This window comes from Benincasa hispida, chromosome 11 (assembly GCF_009727055.1).
Source record: "Benincasa hispida cultivar B227 chromosome 11, ASM972705v1, whole genome shotgun sequence".
Taxonomy (NCBI): Eukaryota; Viridiplantae; Streptophyta; class Magnoliopsida; order Cucurbitales; family Cucurbitaceae; genus Benincasa; species Benincasa hispida.
This window is the reverse complement of record NC_052359.1, coordinates 41,628,688-41,642,313: the sequence shown is the minus strand read 5'-3', so window position 1 is coordinate 41,642,313 and position 13,626 is coordinate 41,628,688. Positions and strand designations below refer to the sequence as shown.

At 30.1% G+C, this 13,626-nt stretch overlaps 1 protein-coding gene across 1 annotated transcript; it reads left to right on the top strand.

Moving 5' to 3' along the window:
* The first annotated feature begins 11,401 nt into the window (after positions 1-11,401).
* LOC120089788 (AAA-ATPase At4g25835-like) lies at positions 11,402-13,258 on the top strand. The gene has a single exon (XM_039047183.1). The coding sequence runs from the start codon at positions 11,604-11,606 to the stop codon at positions 13,113-13,115; it is 1,512 nt and encodes a 503-aa protein (XP_038903111.1). The 5' UTR covers positions 11,402-11,603; the 3' UTR covers positions 13,116-13,258.
* The last annotated feature ends 368 nt before the right edge of the window (positions 13,259-13,626 follow it).

Below are 13,626 nucleotides of genomic sequence, written 5' to 3'. Positions count from 1 at the left end.
ATATAAAGCGATTGTAGTTCGTCTTTCCCCTTAAAAAAAAAAAAGAAAGAATGAAGGTTTCAAAAATATGGTGGGAAGTGAAAGAAGTTTGATGGAAGGGGTTCTGCCATTTCCGACGATGATGGCGATGGAGTGTATCAACATCGGTCTCAACACTCTTTTCAAAGCCGCCACCACCTTCAGCATGAGCCACCACGTGTTCGTTGTCTATTCTTACTCTTTCGTTGTCTTTCTCCTTTCATCTCTCGCACAGCCATGAGTCTTTCCCCCCTCAATTTATCTGTACTATCAAAGCTTGGTCTTCTCAAACACATCAGGTACAAAGGAATTTAAATTGGAGTTCTTGGATTTGTAAATTTATTTGGTGTCACTGTTGAAATGATTTGAATTATGGGTGTGCTTTGTGTTTTTGGCAATTCTTCTTTGCAGATTATGTATTTTTCTTGAAAAAAAATGAAAGACAAAAGAGAATGGAAATGGAAGCCACGAAGGAGAGAGAGGAGAAGAGGGAGAAAGAGGAGGGAAACTATGAAACACGGATAAATTTCTAAAAAACTAAGATACGGATACGTCTAAGGATACATCACTTTTTTATATATTTTTTTAATATATATATTTCTAAAAAACGAGGATACTAATACAGTTAAGATACATTTTTTTCTTTAAAAAAATCTAGGATATAGATAAATTTAGCATACAAGTTAATAACAATAACACAAAATAGAATACAAACACTGAAATACAATACAAAAAAAAGCAACTCTAAGATGTTGAAATACAATAGTTAATAAAATACAATAGAAAAGTGACTCATATTGCAAATAAGAAGAATAAGAAAAGTGCAAATAAGAAGAATAAGAAAAGATTAAGGAGAGAAGTATGAAGATAAACGAAAAACTTATTGTTGAAGACATCCAAATAATTTGTATTTTGGTGGATTTTGTGGGGACTCAAATGTGAAGATGGAGAATAGATGATTCTAGTCTATAATTTGGTCCGTTATTTATTTATTTTTCTTTTAGTTTTGGACTCAAGTGGTGAGCTTTTTAAATAGGTTGCCTAATTTAGATTGGGAAAGATTATATGAGTTACTTGTCTTTTTTCTTAAAAAAATACACATAGAATAATATACGTCAAATCGCGTGTCAGATACATATATGTGAAGTATCTAGAAGTATCGGTATCTGATACGTGTCTGATACTGATTATTTGTCTAGCATGAAGTATCTGTGCTTCATATGAGGGAAATAAAAGAAAAGAGAGGAGAAGAAAAGAAGAGTGAAAATGTAAAAAATATTTTTTTTATCCAAGTCATTTGGTCATATCAGCATTAAGTCAATTATTTACCGATCTTATTAGTAGATGGACATTTTAAACCTATTCTTAAAAACTATGGACTAAAATAGCCCATTTAAAATAGTAAGAACTAAATGCATCTATTCTTAAAAATTCAAGGACCAAAAAGATAGTTTTTCCAAAATAAAAATATATATATTATATTGTGTATGTGTGTGTAATATATTTACAAATTAAAAAGAATGGTAGTAAAATATGATAGTGAAAAGTATAGGTTGAGTTGAGATGTGAAAGGGTATGTTTTATTAAAAGGGGTTTTTAGTGTTGTCTTTTTAGTTCCCCCGAGCTCACAATTGGACGTGGCATTAAAAAGAACAAAGCTTCACTAAAGTAAGAACCAAAATTCTTTGGTTTTTGTTGCCTTTAATAAACATCATTAATTTATCCTGAATAACTTCAATTACAAGGCTCTTATAAAAAGCCCTAATACTTCTTATGATACTTACAAATATTGACCATATGTGTGGGAAAGAATCGACTTTTGATTTTAAGGTCGATAGTATAAATTTGATGTTCATTGAACTAAGTTCATTTTGATCATGATTATGAAAAATAAACTTAAAACAACATTTTAATGATTAATGTTTTAATTTATTTGTCAACATTGAAATTTGAAGTTAAACCGTTAATTTAATATAGAAGTAAAACATTTTAGATAAAAATATCATTTTGTTTTCTATTGTTTTAGATTTGCTCAATTTTAGTCTTAATATTTTCAAATGTCTACTTTTTGTCCAATTAATGTAATAGAAGTAACATTTTGGATAAAATGTCATTTTGGTTTCTATTCTTTTAGATTTGCTCAATTTTAATCTCAGTATTTTCAAATGTCTAGTTTTGGTCACTATATTTTCAATATATTTTAAAATTAGTCCATACTATTAGTTTATTGTTTATTTTTTCAGAAACATATAATTATCTATTAGTATTTTTACTATAAATTTTGAAATTTATGCACATATGAGAGTAAAAATTTTGCAAATATATATATCAACATTTTTATTAAATATACAATGACTAAAATTGGACATTTTGAAAGAACAACAAGTAAAATTTAACAAATTCCAAAGTGTAGGAATTAAAATGGTATTTTAACCCAAAAAATTAATCTTGCTTAAAAATACTTTTGGTTCCTAAATTTTTATGAGAGTTGCAATAGGTATAGTGTGTAAATTTTTATAATATTTAGTCTCTAAATGTTGGTATATAATAAATTTAGTCATTATACTTCAAAAGTTATAATAGTCTTGACCATAAAAAATATTACTATTATGAGATTTAGTTATTGGCCATGAAAAATACTATTATTATGAGATTTTGTATCTAAGTAGATCAATCAATTGATTAGGAATGGAATGTGCTTATAAAGTACAAATGTTAAATCCTTGTGTAATAAAAATTGACAATTTTAATGATTTTTTTCACGAAATTGATTAAATTGTTACAAAATTTAAAGAGTGTGGACTAAATGGATACACACTAAATTTTCTGAGATAAATTATATATATTTGAAAGTATAGTGATTAACTTTTTACACGTTAATCTTTTAGGGATTGAAATCGATAGATTGATAAAATAATCCATATTATTTTTAAAGGAAATAATTCATGTTATAAGTTACCTTTAAAATGTTTGTGATATTAAAGGTAAGAGTAAATTGCACAACTCACATTGTGTTAAAGTATAATAATAGTTATAGTTGCTCCTACAAACTTTTCATACTTTTAAACACTTGCATTGGAAAGGGTTACTAGGTAGACTTTGTAAGAAGTTTGTAATGCTACAAAGAAAGAGAGATGAAGAGAAAACAACTAAACAACCACTATATAATTCATGAGAGTGGTTTGTGTAATTTTTCTCAAATTTAATACTTTTTATTATTAACTTATAGAAAATTCAAATATATATATATATATATATATGAAGCCAAATAAGAATCTATAGCCAATATGATCATTGACATTCAATTTTCTTTTGGCTTCTTTTGTTTTGATTCCTTATGTTCTCAACTTTCATCAAACACATAAATTGATGATGTTCATGACTTTTGCTTCCTTAACCCTAAATCTCTTTTCTTTTTCCCTCTCTCATTGCACTTTAGCTTTTTCTTTTTCATTTTTCAACCATTTTTAAACCAAAAAAGAAAAGTTAAAGGAGCTTGAAAAAAGGGTAAAGAGAGAAAAAGGAATACAATGTTGGTATAGATACAATTTGAAGATGGGTTGTATCAAAGTTGTCCTTTTCCAATTAACATTTTAAGAAGGACAAATGTATTTTATTTTGAAAAAAAAAAAAAAAAACCAAAGTGGTATGAAAATGCAAACTTTGCTTAAGAAAAGTAAGAGTCCTAAAAGAAAAAAATAATTTGCTATTGGTTCACCAAAAATCTAAAGGAAAGAAAAAAGATTAATAACCATTCCCACCTCCTCCCCACAAAACTAAAGGCAAAAGGCCCATAAATTACATTCAACTTTAGATATTTAAAAGAAAGGATTATAAGAGTCATGGAATTTTGGCAATGAAGTGACAATTTTCTCAAATAGTGATATTCATTCAACTGACCAATGATTGATACATTGTTTTCTATTTGTATATTCTTTAAGATTTTTGTCCTACATTTGATTGTGACTAAAGTTGTCTGTCAATCAAATAATTCAATATAGAAAAAAAAACAGGAAAAAACAGTTTTTACTCATGAAATTGTTGGATTGTATCTATATTTACTCCTTTAAATTTCATGGAATGTATAATAAAAATTTTCGTTTCAAAATGCATTAAAAAGATATTTTTATAAGCGCTTCAAGAATTATAAAAGTTGATTTTAGTTTAAATAAAAATGGCGGGAATTTTTTTTTTTTTTTTTTTGTTAAATTTTGTGAATTTTGAAAAAAAAAATTATCATAGTTTATTCAATTATCGAACTTGTATTATTAAAATCGGTGAGTTTTGGGATAATATTACATTTGAGTTTTTATTTCAACTTAAGTGGATGAATTAATTTAGAGTTGAATATACGATAGAAATTAAAACATTTAGGTGGTAACCATTTAAGTTTTGTCTGGTAATATTTTATTTTTTGTTTTTGTTTTATAAAATTAAGCATATGAACACTATTTCTGCCACCAAATTTCTTACTTTGTTATCTACTTTCACTAATGATTTAAAAAACCAAGCTAAATTTTGAGAACTAAAAAAGAAAGTAGTTTTTAATAAGTTGTTTTGGTTTTTGAAATTTGGCTAAGAATTCAACTATTATACTCAAGAAAGATGCAAATCATTGTAAGAAATATGGATGATATAGACTTAATTTTCAAAAACAAAAACAAAAAATCAAATGGTTACCAAATGAGGCCTTAGTTTTTTTGTTTTTGTTTTTTAAAATTAAGCCTATACCTCTACTTCTACATCAAAATTTCTTTCTTTATTATCTACTTTTTATCCGTTGTTTAAAAAACCAAGTCAAAATTCGAAAACTAGAAAAATAGCTTCTAAATTTTGTTATTATTTTTAGAATTTTGCTAAGAATTCAACTATTATATTTGAGAAATATGTAAATCATAATAAGAAATATGGAGGAAATAGATATAATTTTTTAAAAAAATAAATAAAATGGTTACAAATGGGACCTTAATTAATCTAAAGTTGAATTGGATGAAATTAAACTTTGGGATGAAAATGGATACTTTTTTGGGTAAATTTTACAAGTTTTTCTTTCGATGCATATGGAGTTGGGAGATATGTATTGATTGATATTAAAATTGATAATTATTTTTGTGTTTAACTGAAAAGAAAATATTAATATTAAATAGATAATTTAATGTACAAAGTGAATACTATTGACTGGAAAATATATATATATATATATATATGCCAACCAAAGAGGGCAAGTATAGGACCAGCAACTAGCAATGCTCTTTCACTCCACATTAATCTAAATGAAAGCTATTTTTTGGCCAACTTTTAACATACACTAAAGAAATCTAGTAGAACAAAATATTTAAATTACAATTTTAGTTTATAAACTTTTAGGTTTCATCACATAAATCCGTTGAATTTTAAAAAAGAACTTTGAAATTTTGTATTTAAAAGGCTTTTGAACTATCTAATCCAATTTTGAAGTTCAAAATTTGGGTCATTTAAATGGGTTAAATTATAATTTTAGTTCTTAATTTTTAAGTTTGTGTAAAAAAAAGTCATCAATTTAAAAAAGTTTCAAATAAGTTTTTATGTCCTATTTGATAACATTTTCGCTTCTTGTTTTTTACTTTTTATTTCTTGTTTTTTAAGAACTAAACAATGTGTTAAAGTAACTTTTTTGCTTCATATTTCTTAACAAAAATTAAATAAAAAGTAAAATTTTGGTTGATAACATTCTTTTTTATTTCTCATTTTTCTCGTATTTTTTTCTCATTAGTTTGTTTCTCCTTATTTTATAGTTTAAGGCTCCGTTTGGGTTTATTATAACTTTTAAAATAATTGCTGAGAGTTGTGTTTTTAGAAAAATCAACCGTAAAAAGGAGTAAAATATGTTTGGTAAGTTTAAGCTTAACTTGAAAAAATAGGTTTGAGTGTTTGGTAAATAAATACAAAAAAATCTTATTTCAGATATAATAACTAAAATAGACTTATAATCAACTATTTGTTAATATTTTTGTAATTTAAAATTTTAAATAATTATTTAGTATGATAAATTTTGTTTGTTATAGATTAATTTTTAAATATTAAGAAATATAGTTTTACTTAAAAATGAATATGGCATACTTTTTTTAAAAAAATATACATTTAACTTATGAAAGATAGAAAATAAGTTTGATTAGGTGAGAAACAGATAAATATATAAAATAAATCTTCTTTCTAAAGTATAAAATTGAAAACTAAATATTAATTAAAAATTCTACCTAATTTTAGAAAAATCTAAAAGTGAGAAAGATACTGCTTTTAAAGTCAGTGTAAAATTATTGTGTTTTTAAAAGTGATTTTAAAAGATTTAATTTAAATGCATTTTACTTTTAAAGTTTTTAAAAAATGGTTTTTTGATACAATTGACGCAATGACAAACGTGGCCTAAATATGAGTTTAATTATTTAATATAAAAATATATAGAACATGCAATTTAAAATATATAAACAAGAATAATAAAAAGCTTACATTTATCTAATATAAATAAATCCCATTGCAAATTTAAGAATAATAATATAAGTGTTTTTATATTTCAAATGTTGTCTAAATTAGATCTGAAATGTTATTAATCACTTGAACCATTTGACTTAAATGATATCGATTCATGTTTAACTAAGTTACATTTTCTTCATAAATGTCATGGTGCAAAATTGTAAAATATTAAAGTGAGATTAAATGCATATTTAATTAACAAATTTTATATATTGAAAAATTCTGACGGACTCTACGTGTACTGCAAATTAAACTGCACAATTTTTTAAATATATAGAAATACATGTATTGCAAAACTTAAATTTTATGTTTAAACAAAGACGTATACAAGTTGAATTCAATATGACATTCAAAATTAAAATAATATATAAATTTACATGTTGTAAATATATATATATATATATAAGAAAATATAGTACAAAATATAAAATTAAAAAAATATATATAAAAGTCTAAAATTAAAAAAGAAATAAATCAAGGAGGAACTACTTTTAATAGTTCGTGAAATTTATATCAAATACCAGAAAAGCTTTTCGATTCTGATAAACAAGAAATCAAATAGATTATCAAACAAGTTTCCTTCTTAGAAATGAGAATAAAAAAACAAGAACATTATCAAATAATCTTTGAATTTTCAATTTAATAGTTCAGAACTTTAAAAGTAGGAAATTTGTATTGAAAAATACAAATGGGAAAAAAATCTGATTATATATACCATATTTTTAATATTTGCTATTATAGCAAACATTGACCGGTAAACCTTTCCTTTTTTTCGGAATTCCAAATTTACCCTCTCTTTCCCTTTATTAACTTTCCTTTTTCACGTTCGTGACCTCCTTTGAACATTGCCGTTCGTGACCTTCTTCTTCTTTCACAGTGAAATATCTATTGTCTCCATGAAATCAGATCAATGAAGCTCTGTGATACTTTTTGCTTTCCTTTTTGCCGTTCTTTCCTTTTTCTTTCACGGTGAAATATCGATGAATCAGTCTCCATGAAATCCCATTCGTGAAGCTCTGTGATACTTCGATCAATTCCAATTCGTGAAGCTCCGACTGCAATTCCAATGTATTACCTCCAATAGTTAAACGTCCGACTGGACGACCACGTAAACAAAGAATATTATCAATTGGTGAAAAGAAAAGGAGCTCGAAGTGCAGTCGATGTCATCGTCGTGGCCATAATTGTAGGACATGCAAATTTCAACCAGTTGTTTAATGAAGAATTTTGATTTGTAATTGATGTTTATAATGAAGAAGTTTGTTTTGTAATTGATGTTTGTCATCAATTTATCAATGATAGTGAGACAGCCGATATTTTTCACCAATTTGTCAATTAGATTGTAGTTGTTGCTTGTTGTCATCGATTGAACCATTAGATAGTGAGACAATTTGTTATTGATATTTGTCATAAATATATTAGAGACCTTGTTACTAATGTTTTGTTAGTGGAATAGACTTTGTTGTTGATATATCCATTCTTTAGTCAATATGATGCTTCACAATATGATGTTTTTATTTATGAAGCTTTTGTTTTCCTTTAGTCACCACAATTGAAAGAAATGATATTGGTGCATAAGCAGACAGCTACTTGTGAAGAACAAGCAAACAGTTCATCGTGGAGGAATTATAGTGGGATTTTGTAAGGAGGATATCGGGAAAATCTCGCTAGAATTAAGGTGAGTATCGCTAAGAATTTCATAGGAAAAGCTTGGTATCGCTCTAGAGGTATCGCTGGTGTCGCTCTAGAGGATCTTGCTAGTATCGCTTGTGGGGATCTGTTATTCTTCAGTAAATGTAATGTCTTGGTTGCATGCATGTTATTTATGTAATCTTTGTAGAACCTTAAGGGAGGTTTGCTGTTTGTATTATATTATAGTGTTTAACTGGTTGGTATTTAGATTAAAAGTCTTGGGTAGTGGGTGCTGGCAGGAGGCATACAACTACCATGGTCATATCCTTTTCCAGAATAAAAGGATAATCTGGGAGGGGTGTGATACTATACGATCGCCTACCCAATGCTAGACGATCACCTACTAAATGATACATGATCGTGTACCAAATGCTACACGATCGCTGAGCTCGGCTACACGATCGCTTAGCTCTGCTACACGATCACTGAGTAACAAAATACTATACGAAGTTGCAACTATATCAATCACATTTATGAATCAGTCACATTTATACTATACGATCACCCTCTTTTCCCTCCAACCAAACAACCTCTAAAATAAATTGAAAGTTGCAACTATATCAATCACATTTATGAAGGATTCATATTGATTCAATATAACTATCATTGATCTTGTAAAATAACAATGAATTTCCAAAATCATAACAATCACTGTATATTATCAAAATAATTTCCAAACTATTGTCAAATAGAAGTCTATTGTCAATAAACAAGTCTATCTATTGTCAATCAAAGTTGTGATATTTTGAGATCAAAGCTTGGAGCGTCGTCATTCCACCTTGGAGACTGCCTTGTAGCTTTGCTTGGAGACACCTTGGTAGACACATTTGGAGAGACCTTCTTTTTGTCTTTCTTTTGTTTCTTTACGTTCTCAAAATTTTCTTGGTTGGTTTTGTTTGTCTTTTTGGTCTCTTGTTGTCCTCTATATTTTCGATGACAACCTTTGGTCGATATTTTTTTGGACTCTTTTTAAGAGTCTTTTCAATCACTCGAAAATCATGGAATCAAATATAACATGACATCAATGTTTATCAGTATCAGTCAAGTAAATAAAGCTTCCTATTATTTATACTATCACTGATAACAAACTATCAATGATAGCGTGTTATCACGGATAGTTGGTTATCAATGATTTCAGATATCACTGATAGCATGCTAATGTTATAATTAAGATCATCAATCAATTAATACTTACATTCTTTTTCGTCATATCTTCTTTATCTTTTTCTACTAAATCAACATCAATGATAGCATCCATCAGTGATAGTTTGTTGACAAATAAATCCATCAACAAACTATCAATGAACTGTCAACATATTCCCTAAAGCATTAGTGATAACTTCTATCCTAAAAACAAACACGTGGAACCATTACATTCATATCATTGATAGCAATAATAGATACTTTTCCTATGAATAAACAATCATCAAATCACATTACAGGGGACTAAATTAGCATCAATGATAGCATCCATCAGTGATAGTTTGTTGATAGACAAATCCATCAACAAACTATCAATGAACTGTCAACATATTCCCTAAAGCATCAGTGATAACTTCAGTTAAACAACAATAAATAACTAAATTAGCATAATATTCATTGAAACATCAGCAAATCACAACGAAACATAGTACTAATCTTCACATAATTAGCAATCAAACACAGTCAACAATAAACTATCTACATATTCCTCGAAAAACTAGCAAATTACAATCAACATTACAAATAATCTTCATATAATCAACATTTTGATGACTACGCTGTGATGACTACACCGTGATGACTACACTATGACCAAAATGCATAATAAAATGAAATACCTAAAAAAGCTGGAGAATGCATGTAGCCCTAATTTGAAATAACTATTTATCTTCTTATATAAACTGTCAATGGAAGAAGAACAAAGGCCTACGTTTTCGAATTCTTGCTATCAGTGATAGAAAAAATGAAGAAGAACAACGTACCTTTTGAAGTTTGGAGCGAAATCGATGGAGAAGAAGACAGTACTGTCGAAACGGAAGAAGACGACACTGTCGAAATCGAAAGGAGACAACATTATCGGAGCTCGAAAGGGTTGGAAGTGTTTTTCGCGTTTTTTGGAAGAAGATGAAGGGTCGAAATGAAATTTATAATTAATAAAAATAGTACTTTACATTGTGGCCAAACGGTTTTATATGGGCCCATGTCTATTTTAGTTTTTTCCTTTTTCTGGACTAAATCTTTAATATAAAAAATCTATATTTACAAATACTTTTATCTTACTACATAAACTCTAATATTTATTGTAAAATAAATATTCATGCAACTTCCCCTTAAAAGTATTTATTTTTTATTTTTTTAAAAAGAAAAGTATCTAACTAGTTATTCAATTTTCAAGTTTGAGTTTAATAGATCTCTATGATGTCTAAGTTATTAGAAAATGAATTAATTTATTAAATATAAAATTGAGTTTGATGTGTAATAAGCTTTATTTTTTTTTTTAATTTGGTATTTAGTAGGCCCATAATTTTAAAAAATATATATATATATCAAATAGGTTTAGTAATTCGTAGACAGAAATTAAAATTTTAATTACCTAATACTCTATAAGACGATTGTGAAGTTTAATATAGACTTATAATTTAATCCATGAAATAGCATGAGGATTAAGATTATCCAAAATGAGATTTGAGAAAAGAAAGAAAAGAGAAAAAGTGAAAGTAAAAAATGTGAAAGAAAGAAAGAAAAGAAATAGTGAAGAGTTGGAAAACATAAAGCATCTGCATTGCGCTGCACCACAAAAGCAAAAGCCACCCGTGTCGCTAGCGCACGCCCCAATGCGGCGCTCCCTACCCTCCGCCGCCCATCCATCTCCCTCACTCACTTCCATTCCAACAAACAAATCATTCTTACCTTTACTACCCTCAACACTGTGGCAAACCCTTTGCTAGTATGATTTTTTTTTATTGGAGATAATTATTCATAATATATAATAGATGTGTCTATAAGATTAGAGTTTAGTGCATCGTAGGATCATAAACGAAATTCAAGGAAACTTTCGTTTGAAGCGTCAGATAGCATATCCAAGACATTCCAACAAAACAATATCAAGATATATTCTTAATAAAAATGGCATCAATTAACTGACTTTATATGAATCTAATACCAGACTTGATATCGGCATCAACATGACAAAAAGTGCATAGAGAGATAGGCAGAGGTGGGGTTCTTCTTGTTTATCCATCTTTTACCTTTGTCAGTCCACAAATTAAATAAATAAGAACATAGTCATTCCCTCACTCTCCTAGTCTCTTTTTAAAACTTCATTTCCTCTCCCAAACCAAACCCTCATCATCATCTTCAACCTTTGTCCACTGAAATCAGAAAACCAATTTTGCAGAAAAATGGAGATCCTCTCTCAATTATGGTCCTTCTTAGGCCTTCTCACAGTCCTTCAGAACATTCTCCCTTCCCAATTCTTATCTCTTCTCCATTCCCTTTATGAATCCCTTCAAGATTTCTTCACCCCTTTCTCTTACTTCGACATCCCTGAATTCAACGGCTACTGCTCCGTCGACCTCAACGAACTCTACCGCCACGTCACTCTCTACCTTAACTCCCTTCACAACTCCGCCGCCTGCCGCCGTCTCTCCCTCTCCCGTTCCAAATCCTCCAACAGAATCTCCTTCACCGTCGCTCCTAATCACTCCGTTCACGACACCTTCAACGGCCAACGGATTTCCTGGACCCACCAAGTCGAGACGGTTCAAGATTCGTTGGATGAGAAACGAAGCTTCTCTCTCAAAATCCCCAAACGCCACCGCCAAGCTCTCCTTCCTCTGTATCTCGATCACATCACCGCCACGGCGGCGGAATTCGAACGGACCTCCCGTGAACGCCGTCTCTTCACTAACAATGGTAACAATAGTTCTTACGATTCCGGCTGGGTCTCTGTTCCGTTTCGACACCCTTCCACTTTTGAAACTCTGGCGCTTGAAACAGAGTTGAAGAAACAGATTATGGATGATTTAACGGCGTTTTCCGCCGGAAGAGAGTTTTATAGTAGAGTTGGCCGCGCGTGGAAACGTGGGTATTTGCTTTATGGACCTCCTGGATCTGGAAAATCGAGCTTGATTGCAGCAATGGCGAATTTCCTCTGTTATGATGTGTACGATTTGGAATTGACGAAGGTTTCTGATAATTCTGAACTTCGTTCGCTTCTTATTCAGACGACGAACCGGTCGGTGATTGTGATTGAGGATATTGATTGTTCTGTCGATTTGACGGCGGATCGGGTTACGAAGACGGCGGCGCGTGAGGATCACGAGGAGGAGATGGGGCGCGTGACGTTGTCGGGGCTTTTGAATTTCACCGATGGGCTTTGGTCATGCTGTGGAGAAGAGAGAATCGTTGTTTTCACGACTAACTACAGGGAGAAGATTGATCCGGCGTTGGTCCGGTGCGGGCGGATGGACGTGCATGTGAGCCTCGGCACGTGTGGCCCGGCGGCGTTTCGGACACTTGTGAAGAACTATTTGGAAATTGAGTCTCACGCGCTCTTCGACGTTGTTGATAGCTGTATAAGGTCCGGCAGTGGTCTGACGCCGGCGCAGATTGGGGAGATTTTGCTGAGGAATCGTCGGGATGCTGACATGGCGATGAGGGAGGTTGTCGCTGCCTTGCAGGCCAGGGTTTTGGGTGGCGGTGGTGGACGAGGGGCGGCGGAATATGATGAAATAGTGATGAGATCGCCGGAGAGCGTTCTGGTGGTTGGGTCACCGGAGAATTGGGATTCCTCACCGGGGAAGTATGTGGGGAAGAGGAGGAAAGAAGGGCCAGCGTCGGAGAAGAAAGTGAATTTTTTAGTCAGACTTCGGTCGTTGACTAAGTCTGATTCTGGAAGAAGAGGGGTTTGACTGTGTTCTGTCATTCTCTTTTTTTCGGTTATTGTTTTAATTTTGTTTTAGGTTAAATTACAAATTTACCGTTTTTCAGAACTTGTGTTTATAGGTCTCAACTTTATAAAGTATTTAATAAAATAAGAAATTTCTAATACGCCATCGACCCTTTTAATCAAAATTGGAAGTTTTGTCCGTCTTGGTTTTTTTTTTTTTTTTTCGTTCTTGAAAACATTATTTCCATTTATCTATTTTTATATTTTATTGTCTATATATTAGCTGTGTTTTCAAAATTCAAGTCAATTTTTTAAAATTTTAAAAAATAATTTTAAAGATTTTGTTTTTATTTTTAGTATTTGGTTAAGCTACACGAAAAATATGATAACCGTGTTTAAGAATTTGTGAGAAAACAAACATAATTTTCAAAAATAAAAAACTAAGTAGACCCACTTTTAAAGTTTTAAAACTAAATAGATACATATTTGAAAATGAAAAACTATGAGAGTTGATGACCAGACTATGGTCTTTT